General features: G+C 36.1%; 1 protein-coding gene across 1 annotated transcript in view; it reads right to left on the bottom strand.

The window, feature by feature from the left end:
• Positions 1–1931: 1931 nt before the first annotated feature.
• LOC136809528 (polycystin family receptor for egg jelly-like) overlaps positions 1932–13169 on the bottom strand; it is a 37639-nt gene continuing 26401 nt past the window's right edge. Inside the window, exons 43-62 of the mRNA XM_067066067.1 lie at positions 12817–12943; positions 12556–12699; positions 12116–12261; positions 11916–12025; positions 11335–11408; positions 9703–9893; positions 9313–9536; positions 9110–9233; positions 8604–8770; positions 8266–8488; positions 7761–7929; positions 7474–7603; positions 7173–7309; positions 6917–7078; positions 6560–6792; positions 6262–6382; positions 5479–5640; positions 4797–5118; positions 3378–3490; positions 1932–2532 (exon numbers count right to left, since the gene is read on the bottom strand). Of these exons, the coding sequence (XP_066922168.1) occupies positions 2189–2532; positions 3378–3490; positions 4797–5118; positions 5479–5640; positions 6262–6382; positions 6560–6792; positions 6917–7078; positions 7173–7309; positions 7474–7603; positions 7761–7929; positions 8266–8488; positions 8604–8770; positions 9110–9233; positions 9313–9536; positions 9703–9893; positions 11335–11408; positions 11916–12025; positions 12116–12261; positions 12556–12699; positions 12817–12943 (3423 nt within the window). The 3' untranslated portion in view covers positions 1932–2188. The remainder of the gene's footprint in view (positions 2533–3377; positions 3491–4796; positions 5119–5478; positions 5641–6261; positions 6383–6559; positions 6793–6916; positions 7079–7172; positions 7310–7473; positions 7604–7760; positions 7930–8265; positions 8489–8603; positions 8771–9109; positions 9234–9312; positions 9537–9702; positions 9894–11334; positions 11409–11915; positions 12026–12115; positions 12262–12555; positions 12700–12816; positions 12944–13169) is intronic.

Here is a 13169-nt window from a genome sequence, read left to right as displayed (position 1 = left end):
GCTGGAAACAATAGATTTTCTATCCCCATTGGGATTTCGATAGAAATTTTCATTCCCACTGTGGGAAAAAGGTTCCACCGGGGCACTGAGACAGGGGTGTGACTACGGTCGAAAAAGTGTATAAAACTTTCCCAAATGGAAGTATGAGCTTACTTAACTGGCAATTAAGGGCTCTGACCATAGTCCAAAAATTGATTTTGGTATTTAAACATAAAAGTTATATTTCAGGTTCCTTAACACTTTTAACAAAGAATTGCCTTTATAAATTGCTTTTTAATCGAATCCCTTAAGAGTAATTAAGAATTTAATTGCAAAAATGACGTTATGAACTTTAACAAGATGTTAATAATATGTTGCATCACCCTCTTTTACAAAAAGTGCTTAGTTTTAAAGGGTAATTAACTTTTTTGTTTCAAAATTTTTTTACACTGTCCGCAAAGAATTGAATTATTTTAAATTTTGCGGAAAATTTTTCTAAAATAATGTGTCAAAAGTTATGACTGTTTTTTTAAGCAAAATCCAGATGAAAAATTGATGAAAAACCACTATTTTGAAGATTTCGAGACAAAGAAGCATTTACAAAAATTTTCCGCAACAATTTTTATTGTTCGGTAAAAGATACACCATCTACTACGAAAATTTTTTCAAAATGTTTTTTCTTCGCCGAAACTAAGCTCTTCAAAGTCGAAATACTCTTCCTCGCAAAAGTCTTCAGTTTCTTCTTCATCAAATTTTTTCATTGCGATTTTTGAATTTTCAGATTCAGGAATAGTTTGTATAACAGAAAATGTATAACATGCCATAGTTTTGTTGGTTACATCAGTCAGAAAACACATTTTAAACACGGCAATTATGAAAAATTCACTATGGTCAGAGCCCTTAAGGCTGAAATCTCTAAACTTTGAACTCTGAAAAACGACAAGACTCAAAAATCTCAAAATATTTCGACATGATTGTAGATGGTATGAAATTAACGGAATTTAATTCTTGATCAACACAAAATGCTCTGACCGCAAAAATGTGCTCACACGCCGTTGATAGTTGTTTGGCTAGATGACGCCTAAGGAACACAGCACATGGTCGCATGTTTCGATTTTCTAATTAAAATGGACTTTTAATTGCGATATAATGAATAAAGAATTCACACGAAGGTACCGTGGTTTGAAAAAAAAAACTTATTTGGCAATGTGGTCTCCTAAGTAGGATAGGAAACGAGTAGTGGTGCAAAAAATCAATGAAGTAGTTTTGCGATAAAAGGTCTGTTTTTTTATTTAAGGACTAAAGTTCATTTGCTTTGAGTATACACTTATGTTTGTTTTGCTTGTAACTTGTAACTCCATTTTGGTACAGATGTATTTTGAAGCCTCCAAAGATATGGGTCTTAGAAGGTTATCCGTTGAAGTGAAAAAAAACAAACACCAAAAACGAGCTACCTTCTAGAGATTGTGACCTTCGATGCAAGAACGTCAAGGAAAGAAATAACTGTCGCTGAAATAAGGATGCTTCAAAGTATCCATGTACCAAAATTAAGTTTCTAGCGCTAAAGAAAATTCATTTTTCTTCTTCGATTTTCATTTTCGAATTTCTAAATTTTTCGAATAATCTGTTTTCTCTAAAGTAAAGGAAAGTTAGATATCGGGGCTGTTCACTGACAAAATAAGGACAAAGGTTAATTTAAAGGACCTCCAGGTAGGTCCAAAATGGGTTTTACTCTGTTGCGTACGATAAAGTGTCAACCTTTTTCCCTTTTTCTACTAACTAACAGCCCATATTGGAAAACTTAAAAAGGTCTTTTATATACAAATATTTAACACTTTTTTATTTATAATTATAATAAAAATATTGGTCAAATTTATCAAAAATTGCTACCCTTCGATAGGAAAAGTTTTTGGATTTGACTTATTTTTTGAAACTTTACTTGTTTTGACATATACGGTAGTCATTATTGTATTTTCTTATTGTATTAAAAAGGTAAACTGAAAAATTTATGTATTGAACATATAAGCAATGACACGCTTCCAAATGATATACAATATTCGACGAATCAAGCCGAAGTATTCTATATATTTATTCCTGAACTTTCTCGAAATATTTTCCAGACGAAAATAAAGAACGTCTAGAAAGTCTTCTCAAAGGTGTTTTATGTGTATTGGTAGAATGTTTGGGATGCGTATGTGTGAAGCAATTCTCACTTTTTCAAACGAATCAGTTCAATGGAAGGACTTTCTCTCCCATCGATGAAAGGATGAACACCCAACCTCTCTTTCATTCTGTCTGCATCCGACTCTTCACCGTCACACGGAGCTTCATACGTCTTCAAATCAACGTCAACAAAATGTTGATCAACATATCTTTCAATCTTCATAACACGCAATTCGAAGTCTCTCAATAATTGTTCAGTGTGCTCATAATTTTGCTGATTCAGCATTTCATTTTCATCCTCTTCCCCGTCAATGCGTATTTCGTGAGTTTCATTCAAACCGAGCAAATCCTTCAGGTGCCGTGTCATATATTCAAATACATGAATATCACCTGTCAAAAACGAGAAAACATGAAATTAGCTTTAAATAAAAAAATGGAACTTTATCGACAGCCATTTGGTAAAATAAGATTGGAATAGGATTATATGATTGGAAAAGAACAAGTCTCGATAATTCAAACATCTTTCTGATCCCTCCAAGTAGCGAATCCTATGAAGCAAGGCCGGTAACTCGACTTTTCTCTAACTCGAGCACATTTCAGTTTCCGTCCAACCCGGGGGGGGGGTAAAAGCGTTGCGAGCACAGATATCTGTAAAGCCCGAAGGGCTAGATAGGCAACTTTAAGCTTTCTCCAGCAAAAGAAAGTGAAGCAAAAATTTGACTTTTTAAATTTCGTGCCGATGGATAGGATCTAGCATTTTAATTGTTTTCGGAGCGCAAGATCAAAAAAAGTTGGCGCCAAACGCTATTTAACATCTCTCAAACCGGTGAAATTGCATATTTTAGTCACGTGACTTTGGTAGGAAATCCTTCCAAACCTAGGCGGCTTCACTTTTCGATAAAAGCCGCAAATCTAGCCCTTCGGGCTTTACAGATCTGTGGTTGCGAGCTGACGGGTATGTGCCGCCCGACTTTTGACCCTAGGACCCTAAGTGGGACAAAAAGGAGAACAAAATAGGAAAATTTTGCGATTTTTACGACCCTTTTTGGGACTAATTTGACCAAATTTTGATCCTGAAAGGAGCAATATGTTGAAATTTCCCTATTTTTCCGACCCTTAGTTGGACTGGAATTTAATTTTCTGGTTTTACCAACCATTACAGGGACTTTCAGGTCCCCAAAAATGTGTGAAAGCAAAATGAAGGGATAATATCAATGGATGCATGGTGAACTCACCAGCTTCCTTTTGGAATTGTTCATCGTAATCACCATCAATGGCTTCGCAAATAATCGCCATGAACATATTAAAACAGATCATGATCATGAAACCAGAAAACGCCAAGTAATATCTAAATAAAGGTGACATTCTACTACTGTCACTATAGTTAATCAATTTCATGAATAGAAAAAAAAGCCTAATATTTTAGGAGCTATCAACAAAGTTTGTCAATCGAACAGAAAATACCTTTTTGTTCGAAAAGGGTTATTGCTTATTCATACACTTAATATATATTGAAACAAGTGATATTTTTATGGACCTACCTGGTTACGCATTTAACACATATATACTACATAAGCGTGACCATTAAACAATAATTCAGAACACAAATAGTGACGATCTATTAAAATTAGTCGTTTGTTTCTTATAAAAAAACACGTTCAGAAACCAAAATTTCATGCTCTTGAAATATTCTTTCATATTCAAGACTTCGAGAGCAAAAAACATATCTCATCAAAAAATTCAGTAATTTTAAGAATATTGATGTATGCTTATTTAATAGTGATTCTTATAGATAAATATGCGTTTTTTGAGCTGAAAAATTCTTTTTTTACAAAAATCTGCTTGAGCCATCTTTTACCTACTTTCATGCAAAAAGTCAGAAAATAACAAGTCCAAAAAACCCTTTTTTTAGCCGTTTTTTAGCTGAAATTTACCCCAAAATTTTTTTCCCAAAAATCGAGCCTCGTCACACTCGAGGGTTTATAGTTATGCATCTTTGTGCAAAAAATCATAAAGATTAAAAGAGCCAATCTCGAGAAAAGCTAATACCTAAGTAATTGATAGTGTGCTTGTAAAAAATATCGAATTTGGCCAGTTTTTCTATAAAAACACGCCAAGCAACCAATAGTTCATGTCGAAACACACATATTCTTTAAAAGTAAGCCCTCCTGAGCAAAAAAGAGCATCTATCTCATAAAAAAATTGAGTAATTTGACTAAGAACATTGATGTATGCTTATTAATAGTGATTCTTATAGATAAACATGCGGTTTTTGAGCCAACAAAATTTTTTTGCAAAAATCTGCTTAAGCCATCTTCTACCTACGATGGTACCCTACTTTCATGCAAAAAATCAGAAAAAATTAACGACCTGATTTTTCACAAATTCCAAAAAACCCGTTTTTTAGCCGTTTTTTGGCCCAAATTTGCCCAAAATTTTTTTTTTTGAAAATCAGGCTCGGTCACATTCGAGGGTTTATAGTTATGCATCTTTGTGCAAAAAATCAGAAAAAACTAACGAGCCAATCATGAGGAAAGCTAATAACGAACGAACGAACGAACGGACGGACAAAGGTTAATTTATAGGACCTCCACCGGGGTAGGTCCAAAAAGTATCGAAGAGGAGAGGAATAGTGTTATTTTAAAAGAACTTACAAAGGTCCAAAAATCGGGTTATTTTCTTTGAGAGCTTCAAAGTCAGTGGCACCCAGTAAATGTAAGAATTGTGTTGTGATTGTGCGCAAGATGGTTTGGTAATCTTCGGAGATTCCACCGAAGCCGAGATGAGCGCACCATGCGAAGAGGAGAAAGTAAAGTGTGAAAGGGATGGTGAAGATGAGAAGAGGGTAGGAGAAAGACTTCATCACTTTTCCCACCACAAAGAAGAGTTTGGCGAACTGCATCAAACGCATGAACTTAATGTTGAGAAGGAAACAGATGATACCCATCACTGCCATCAGGGCTTCGTCTGATGCCGCTGAAAAAGAAATGTAATCAAGCTTGCTTTAGAGAAAATGGTATCGCATTAGTACAGAATAGCTTTTCTTTGAATAGCCTGTTCCCGCTAAAGTGCAAAGCAAACAAACTTTTTGTAAAAAGGTATTTTTGGTGAAACGTTCTCTGGCTGTCAAACGAAATAAGAAAAGAGTGTCCAAATTAAATCATCGAATAATGGACATCGTCAGAGGTTCGAAATGACCATTGAGTTATCATGCAGCATTGCCTCATTTTGCCAAATCTCAGAATAACGTCTTACTATATAAACAACTTATTTTGGGTAGGCTACATATCATCAAAAGCTAAAAATCGAGTATAGAAACAAGCAAAATCGACTGACCAGAGTACTGAAAGCTGACGAAATCTTTGGGGTTTGCTTTAAATGATTGAATATTGCGTGAAGCTGTGAGCCATCGAATGATAATCAGGGTGAACATGACGATATAGAGCGGCATCAGTGTGAACTCCAACACGTTGAAAAAACTTTTGAAGTACAAACAACCTGTGTCAAAAAGAAATCAAATCTCATTTCAATCTCTGTGCTTTACTTTAGGGGTATAAACTTTCGCGAGAAGAAACTTTTAGCGAATTTTAGCCCTTTTCGGGAAAGTAAATGTCTTTGAAAATTCTTGACAGGGTAATTCGCGAAAGTTTATGCTCGTGAAAAAAAATCTGAAAAGAAAATTTACTCATAATTTCCTCTTTGATGGTAACAAGGATAAAATTTAGTGTAGATATTATGCAAAAGTCCACCAATTGTGGTTTGAATACATTTGAACGATCAAAACACTAATTTTATGCACCGAAAACTTGAATTTTCTACTAAAAATATACCTCTTTCGCGAAAGTTTGTGCTCGCGAAATTTTTTTTGTCAAACAAAAGTAAATGTCGTAGATTTCGCGATTTTTTGACCTCGCGAAAGTTTCTGTTCACAAAAGTTTTTACGGCTAAAGTAATTCAGCCAGGGGTCTTGTAAATGTAAGAGATGATCAGGCCTGTTAAAATCATACTCCAGAAGTAAAGACTTTATTATGCAGTTTCAAAATATATTCTTTCGGTGTATAACTTTTTGTTTCAGACCGTTGACGATTGAAGCTAAAGAAACTCTTTGGAAAAGGTCACCTTGTTTTAACATGCGGCTGATTTCGCGAGCGGAGTAATAAAGCATGAAAATAATGAAGAGCATTTCAGCCCACATCGATTGCAAGCCATCTTTGGCAGAGTAACGATATCCGTTGAACACCTGAAAATTGAAAGAAGTATTGAGAAAGTCCTTTCTTTGGTGTATGGTTCTGTGAATTCATGGACTTGACTGGTTATGCTAGGAGGCTCTTATAGGACCATACAGAGTGGCGAGCGGTCGAAAATAGAATTTCATTAGAAATGAATGTCCCGTGTAGTCAGGCATGTAGTCACCAACCTTAAAGTCAACCCATGGGAAGGCGCCTCCGGTGGGCAAAGTTTCGATGTAAAGAAAAGCGGTTGCAAAGAGGTTGACATTTCCGTTATAAACAGTGAATTCAGTGAAAACAGCGCGCGTTTGTCGATCCAACCAATTATGCACGTGCAGGTCAGCAAGAACTGTCCATGATGTCTCTTCGTTGTAACCCAGGTTGGCAATAAACCCTCCTCCTGAATAAGTTGTCAATCGTCCTAAGATTGAAGCAATAAACGAAAAATGGTATTACCACCGCTATCCAAAGTGGACAGTAGTCACAGAGAAAGGGACTTGGTAATACTGGGCGGGGTGTTTTTATAATCTCAAAGAAAAGTTTACCTGGAATAGGGAAGCCTTCCAGTTGGTCAGAAGTGAAGTACATCCATCGATCTTTGCATGATAAAATCGTTCCATCCGGCAACAGCGCTTCCGGCGAAACGTAGTATACACCAGCACCCAAATTTCGCATTTCTTTGCGGCGACGCAGTTGCTTGCTACGACCTGTAAGAAAGATTTACGAGATTTTATCGTAAGACCAATGCCTTGTAATACAAGAACTCCGAAGGAAAAGCTTTTGGTTAAAAGGCTGTCTAACCTGTAGCCATGGTGTGGTAGGCTGTTCCAACGGAAGCCGAGGAGGTAGATGCAGATACTGCACGTCGTTTCCGATGGTATCTATCACTTTTTACTGAGGTATGATCTACCTTCCACCCGGTAGTTTCACGGCGCTTCCTGAAAGAACGAAAGAAGGAAAAAAATCTTTAAGTTCCTGGATAATTTATTTGTTCATTGAATGAAATCTGCTTTTAGTGATTTATTCCTCTTCAGCATTTGATATTCTTACCGCAGTTCAACTTGTTTCTGTAAGAGTTTATATTTACTATAATATACCTTACCTGTTGTAGTTTGAAATATTATAAGGAGTCCATGCTATGCCATAACTACTATCATCTTCGTTGTAAAGTTCATAATAACCGTCACACTCTTCAATTAAATTCTTGAACTCTGCAGGAACGTGACAGCTTTCTAAAAATTAGAATAAAGCGGGACGCTTTTCAATTTTCCGAAAGTATTAGATAAAACGAAACCCAGAATCTCTCTAATAGACAAAATCACCCGTATCTTGGGGTGGTTCGATACAGCCTACTCCTAAATGAAAAAAAAAGCACGAAAGAAGGCTTACTTTTTCGGACGCGCAATTGACGCAATCTTGGAATGCTGACCAAAAGACTTTCATGATTATCGATGAATCCTTCATACTTGGAAATTTCATCATTATACCAAGGCCCTGCAAACACCCCTGGTATCAACGTATCTCGAATCCATGAATAAAAATAGCCATGATTCGACACCTGCAAAGACAAATCGTTAATAAAGTTACTTATGATTTTAAATAGAAAACTACACTCTAAAATTTGATGAAAAAAGAGAACAACATTTGTTTAAAAATTGAAGCAAAAGCTTTTTGGTCTAATGCATCATCAGTTCTATAGATAGTTAAATCACAAATTTATCAGTCTAAAAACAATTAAAAGCTGTTAAAAAGTTAAAAAAAGAAAGTCATTAAAAATCTATGTTAAATCATCGCGAAATAAAATGAGCCGTTTTGAATCTATGGGAGCTGGTCTTATTACAAGAAAAAATAGCAAATGACACAGGAAGGTAAAGAGAAGATGACTTTGACTCACTTGATCGAAGTCCATAGTTTCAGGGCCGGAGTACGTTGCTCGATGAAACATGTTCACAAGGTCCTCTCGAAACATGAACGTGTGGTAATCCCGTTCAGCGTACGCCAATTTGGCGACCACAATGAGAAAGATGACATAGATGGAAATCTCTTTAATCGTCACGTAGGTGATTTTATCACGCAAAGCAGATTTCCGTGCTTTCTCCAAATCGCTGTCTGTTGGCCTAAAAAATATAAAACAAATTTCTTCGTCGTGACCCTGTAAATAAACTATCATCAACTATCATTGAGACAGAATGAAAAAGTTCGACGAACAAACATGGCTCCTTTACTGGATACCTTATGATTGGGATTTCGTCTGCAGAAATAATTCCATCATTTCCAGCAAATTCTTCGAAGCCTTCCTCCACTTCTTCTTCATCTTCTTTTGCCAGTTCAGTGATTTGAGTTGCTTTTGATTCGTTGACGCTTTTCAATGAAGATCGCTTTTCTGCCAACTCATTGATCTGTCGGTGAAAAAGGAAAATCTATAGAGATATACAATTTTAGGAAAAGTAGTCTACCATCGAGTCTTCAAATTGTTTTAAGTGCAAGAAGTATGCGCTTTCATTCCCAGAGGTCAATTTGAGCTTCAAGTTTTATTTCTTTTCTCCCGAACTCTCTCTCTCTCTGTAACGTGTAAAATGATATTGCTTTTTATTCTTATTTCTAAGAGGTGAATTTGATATGAAATCAAATCATCTCGGCTTTGGCGAAGTCGAAATACAGTTGACTCATCTTTAACCCTAACTTGAATGGGAAATATCGATATTTTATGGAAAAGACTAAAAAAGACGGAAAATTACCTTGACAGAGTCATGTTTTATCGGCATTCGGCAAATGATGGACAATAAAACAGCCAGGAAGACAGCTTTCAAAGGTTGAATCACCAACACTGATTGGAAAAAACCCATAAACATCGAATCCAACCTGGAAAATTAAAAGAACTTTAAGTAAGCAATCTCTTTATGAAAATAAACATCCAAATGTTAAGTAGAAAGCAGATTACCATTCATCAGACTTCCGTGCTCCCCACATCATGGAGTAGAAGAAACAGATGACTGAAGAGCTGGCCACACTGACCAGAACCAAGAAATATGCCAAGTATTTGAAACTGTTTGGTAGGAGGAATGGATCACCCTTCCGTTTCTCTGAGTGGATGTGATGTGCTTTTCTGATGAGGTTTTGTTGAGAGGATATTGATGAAGGATCACTGTCAACACCCACTGAAATCTAAAAACGAGAATGCAAATGTATTACAACATTATGTGGGAGTTGCACGAAACAAAGTTTGGACGCCTAAAGTAGCAGCGTTTATAGGTTCACAGTTAGAAATAGTGTGGTAAAAAATGGCTTAAATACGAAGAAATTTCTGTTCGACTGGAAGACAACAACAAACCTCACTATCAAGCGCATTATCGTCCACTCCTTCTTTCTTCTCCTTTCTCGGGCCCAGTCTTTTGAAGATTTCGATAATGATCAAACTAGGCGGGATGATAATGATACTAGACTGTATTCCAATGATGATGCCTGTAAAATTGATCTTGAAATTGCCAAGGTAAGCAATCTTTCTTGAGCCAGGATTGTCATCTGGAAAAAGGGAGAATTTCGAGAAACATTAGAACATAATATTAATACGTTGAAAAAGAAGTACCACCTTATCGGGGAAAAAAATGTCGGAGTTTTATATATTTTATCAAACCATTAGTTTTAACTAAGCTTGTTGTGTTTACTAGGCAAAAGAACTCGTTTGAAAAGAAAGTCATTTTATTTGTTCTGTTAAGAAACATCCCTGGAAACGTTTACAATGGAAAACTAGGACAGAAGTCCTTTTTTCTTTTGAAATAAAAAAATCGAGGAAAAATCTTGGTCGAGGATTAAAAAATCGGGTAAAAGTTTTGGTCGGGGATAAAAAAATCGGGTAAAAATTTTGGTCGGGTGATAAAATATCGGGGAAAAAATTCGTCGGGGGAAAATTTCGTCACCCCCTCAAAATTTTCGTCACATTCCCCCGACAATTCTTTTCCCGATAAGGTAATTAGCAGTCAAAACAGGGGGGGGGGTCGGTACTAAAATTCAAGACATATATGAGTACTAAAAGGTTTTTTAACCATTTTTGACATACCCCCACCTAATTTTTGAAAAAGGAATTTTAATACACATCTACTAATTTTTTTTTGACATTTTAGCATAGTGACCACCTAAATTAGGCTTATTTTGGAATTCGTTTCAGAGAATGGGTCTTCCAACAAAATGCCAACTCTGTTTATGCTGTCAGTGAACCTGATCTATGATTCTAGATAAAGACTCAGAAACAGTCAAGACACTTTTTCTCTGCTCTACTTCAGTTATTGCAAAGATTGATTTGTTATTTTTCACTTCTAATTTACAGCTTGCTATTTCTTTTCTATCTAGTTATCTATGGTTCTTTACAAAAACAAAGCATTCAACTTCGAAAACATTTTTTATTCCATAGTATATAAAAGCAGAACATTAAATACACCCCTGTTTCACAGCCCAAGTGGAACATTTTTCTCAGTTGGGATAAAAATTCCTATTGAAATGCTAATCGGGATAGAAATTAAATTAAAAACCCACAGTGGGGATGGTTTTGGAGTGCAATTTTTAAACATGCAATTTCGAGTGGGGATGAAATCAAAGTCAATTTCATAGTGGGGCTGAAATTCAAGCGTATCTTCCCACCGGGGACGAAATTTTTGCTTAATTTGTGACACAGGGGTGTTTAAGTCTTATTTTTTTCATTTTGCCTAAAATGCTCGGTCAATAGTTAAATTTCCTAAAATTTGGTGATTCTTGAGTACTAAATTTTTTCTAAAATTTCTTGGAAACTAATTTGGGATTTTAGTACACATGGTACTAAAATGTTTTAAGGCTTTTTTCGTAATACCACCACGTCACTAAAAGTCATGAAATTTTAGTACCGACCCCCCCCTGGTCAAAATTGAATTTCTTTTCGACTGATGAATCATGATGAATGGATAAAGATTTATAAAACAGCATTTCTTTTTACCTGCGCCGAAGAACATTGCGTTTGTTAACATCGTCAGGAAGATCAAGGCCAAACAAGCGGTCAATCTTCGAACCCTGTAACGTACAGACAAGAATACACTTTGATCGACCTATCTTACTTTCTCTTAATAATTCAACTCTTTAGTTTTTGTTGACAATGCCGGCAATGAAGATGAAAAGTTTGATCAAGCATAGTAATACTAGGTCACAGTGTGGATCTAAACCACGCTGGAACGACCGCCTTCCATCACGCATCACGCTCGCAAAAGAGCGCGCGCACACATTAACGCCTACATTTCATTTCCAGTACATTTTAGATTATTCATTGAAAACAGATTACAATATAGTCATTTTTCATGTCTCGATTATTCAATTCTGAATAAAAGACATTCAGGGGAAAAAAAAAGAAACACCTGGGTAATCTAGCTAAAAAAACCGAAAGTAAATGGTAGACAAAGTAATGAGCCAAGGCAAAACGAGATTAGCGTACCACTAATGAAATAATGAAAGAAACCGCCTCCGGCGGTCGATAATTTATCGGAAAAATAATAGATATACGGAACCAAAGGGAAATCAAATTACCTTGTGAAAGTGCTTTGATTTGGACGAAGGAAGACTGAGAACCAAATATGGCCATCAATCAAGCCTTTGGATATTGTAGATGAAAACACCAAATGTGGTTGTTTCATCTCCTAAACAAGAAAAAAACAAGGTACGAGCAAATGTACACAACAAAGATTAGTTCTTCATTTCCAAAGAATACAACAGGAGAGACTACTAACCTCAGGTGCAGCGAGGTGAAGTTGCTTTTCAAGCTGACCGTGGCTGCATTCCACTGCCAACCAATCTTCACATACGAAGGGGAATTCTTCATCTGTCTCCAAATCTGTGATCAAAATACTCCTCAAAAACCATGAAGGACTTCGACCTGAAAATAGGTTCTTATTGATCACTTGTCTGTCCTTGACTGTGATAGGTATCAATAGTTAAAAAAAAACCGGTCATCCCTGTTAAAATAAACAAGCCACGAAAGCTCATTTAATTCACAACCACAAAAAATCATGTAAATACACCCGAAGATTCTTTCAAAAACCCGAACTTCCAATCAATTTAATATTCTAAGTCAGGGAAGTCAATTTATTGATCCCCATAAAAATAGCAAACACGATTGGTATTGGTTTAATCATCAAACTGGAGCGCGAGAAAGACAGTGTAAACATACCTTTATTATCGTGGAACACTCGTATGCTCAACAAATCACCGATGTCCTGTTCAAGCAACACTTTCACCACAACTGTCGACCGCGATTTGAACAAAGAGCGACTTTGGTAACTCAAAGGGATGATTTTGCTGTCTCCCTTCGAACCTACGGAAAGTGTTTAGTTTATTATTGTACGAACTTTTCAGAATACCCATGTATAAGATATCAATGAAAAAATAGTGTACGCAAAAGGTGTCCGAATAAATTCAAAAGATCGCTCACCAGTGAGTATGCAGTAAACGTTGGCAGTTGTACCAGAGTTAGAAGAAGCTCCGGTGAGGACGTTCAACAGGAATGTCTGTTTAGCTTCCAGATCATCGGTGGTACAATCCACCGTCACAAGGCGACTCTACCAAGATAAGATTCACAAAGCATTCATTTAATACGATCGATATGTCGTGGTCGAGTCTCAACAACCACATAAAATACGTTAACATCAAGTATTATATTATTCACATACGAAAACAGTTAAAACACTGATAATTCATATTAGCAGTTTATTAGACAAAATTTCACGGATTTCGCAGATTTCGGTTTCATCTGCAGAATTTAGTCCCAATGGAAATTTGGAACGG

This window comes from Clytia hemisphaerica, unplaced genomic scaffold, assembly GCF_902728285.1.
Source record: "Clytia hemisphaerica strain Z4C2 unplaced genomic scaffold, Clytia hemisphaerica genome assembly, whole genome shotgun sequence".
NCBI classification, from domain to species: Eukaryota; Metazoa; Cnidaria; class Hydrozoa; order Leptothecata; family Clytiidae; genus Clytia; species Clytia hemisphaerica.
The sequence above is the reverse complement of the archived record's forward strand: the minus strand, read 5'-3'. Positions and strand labels throughout refer to the sequence as shown.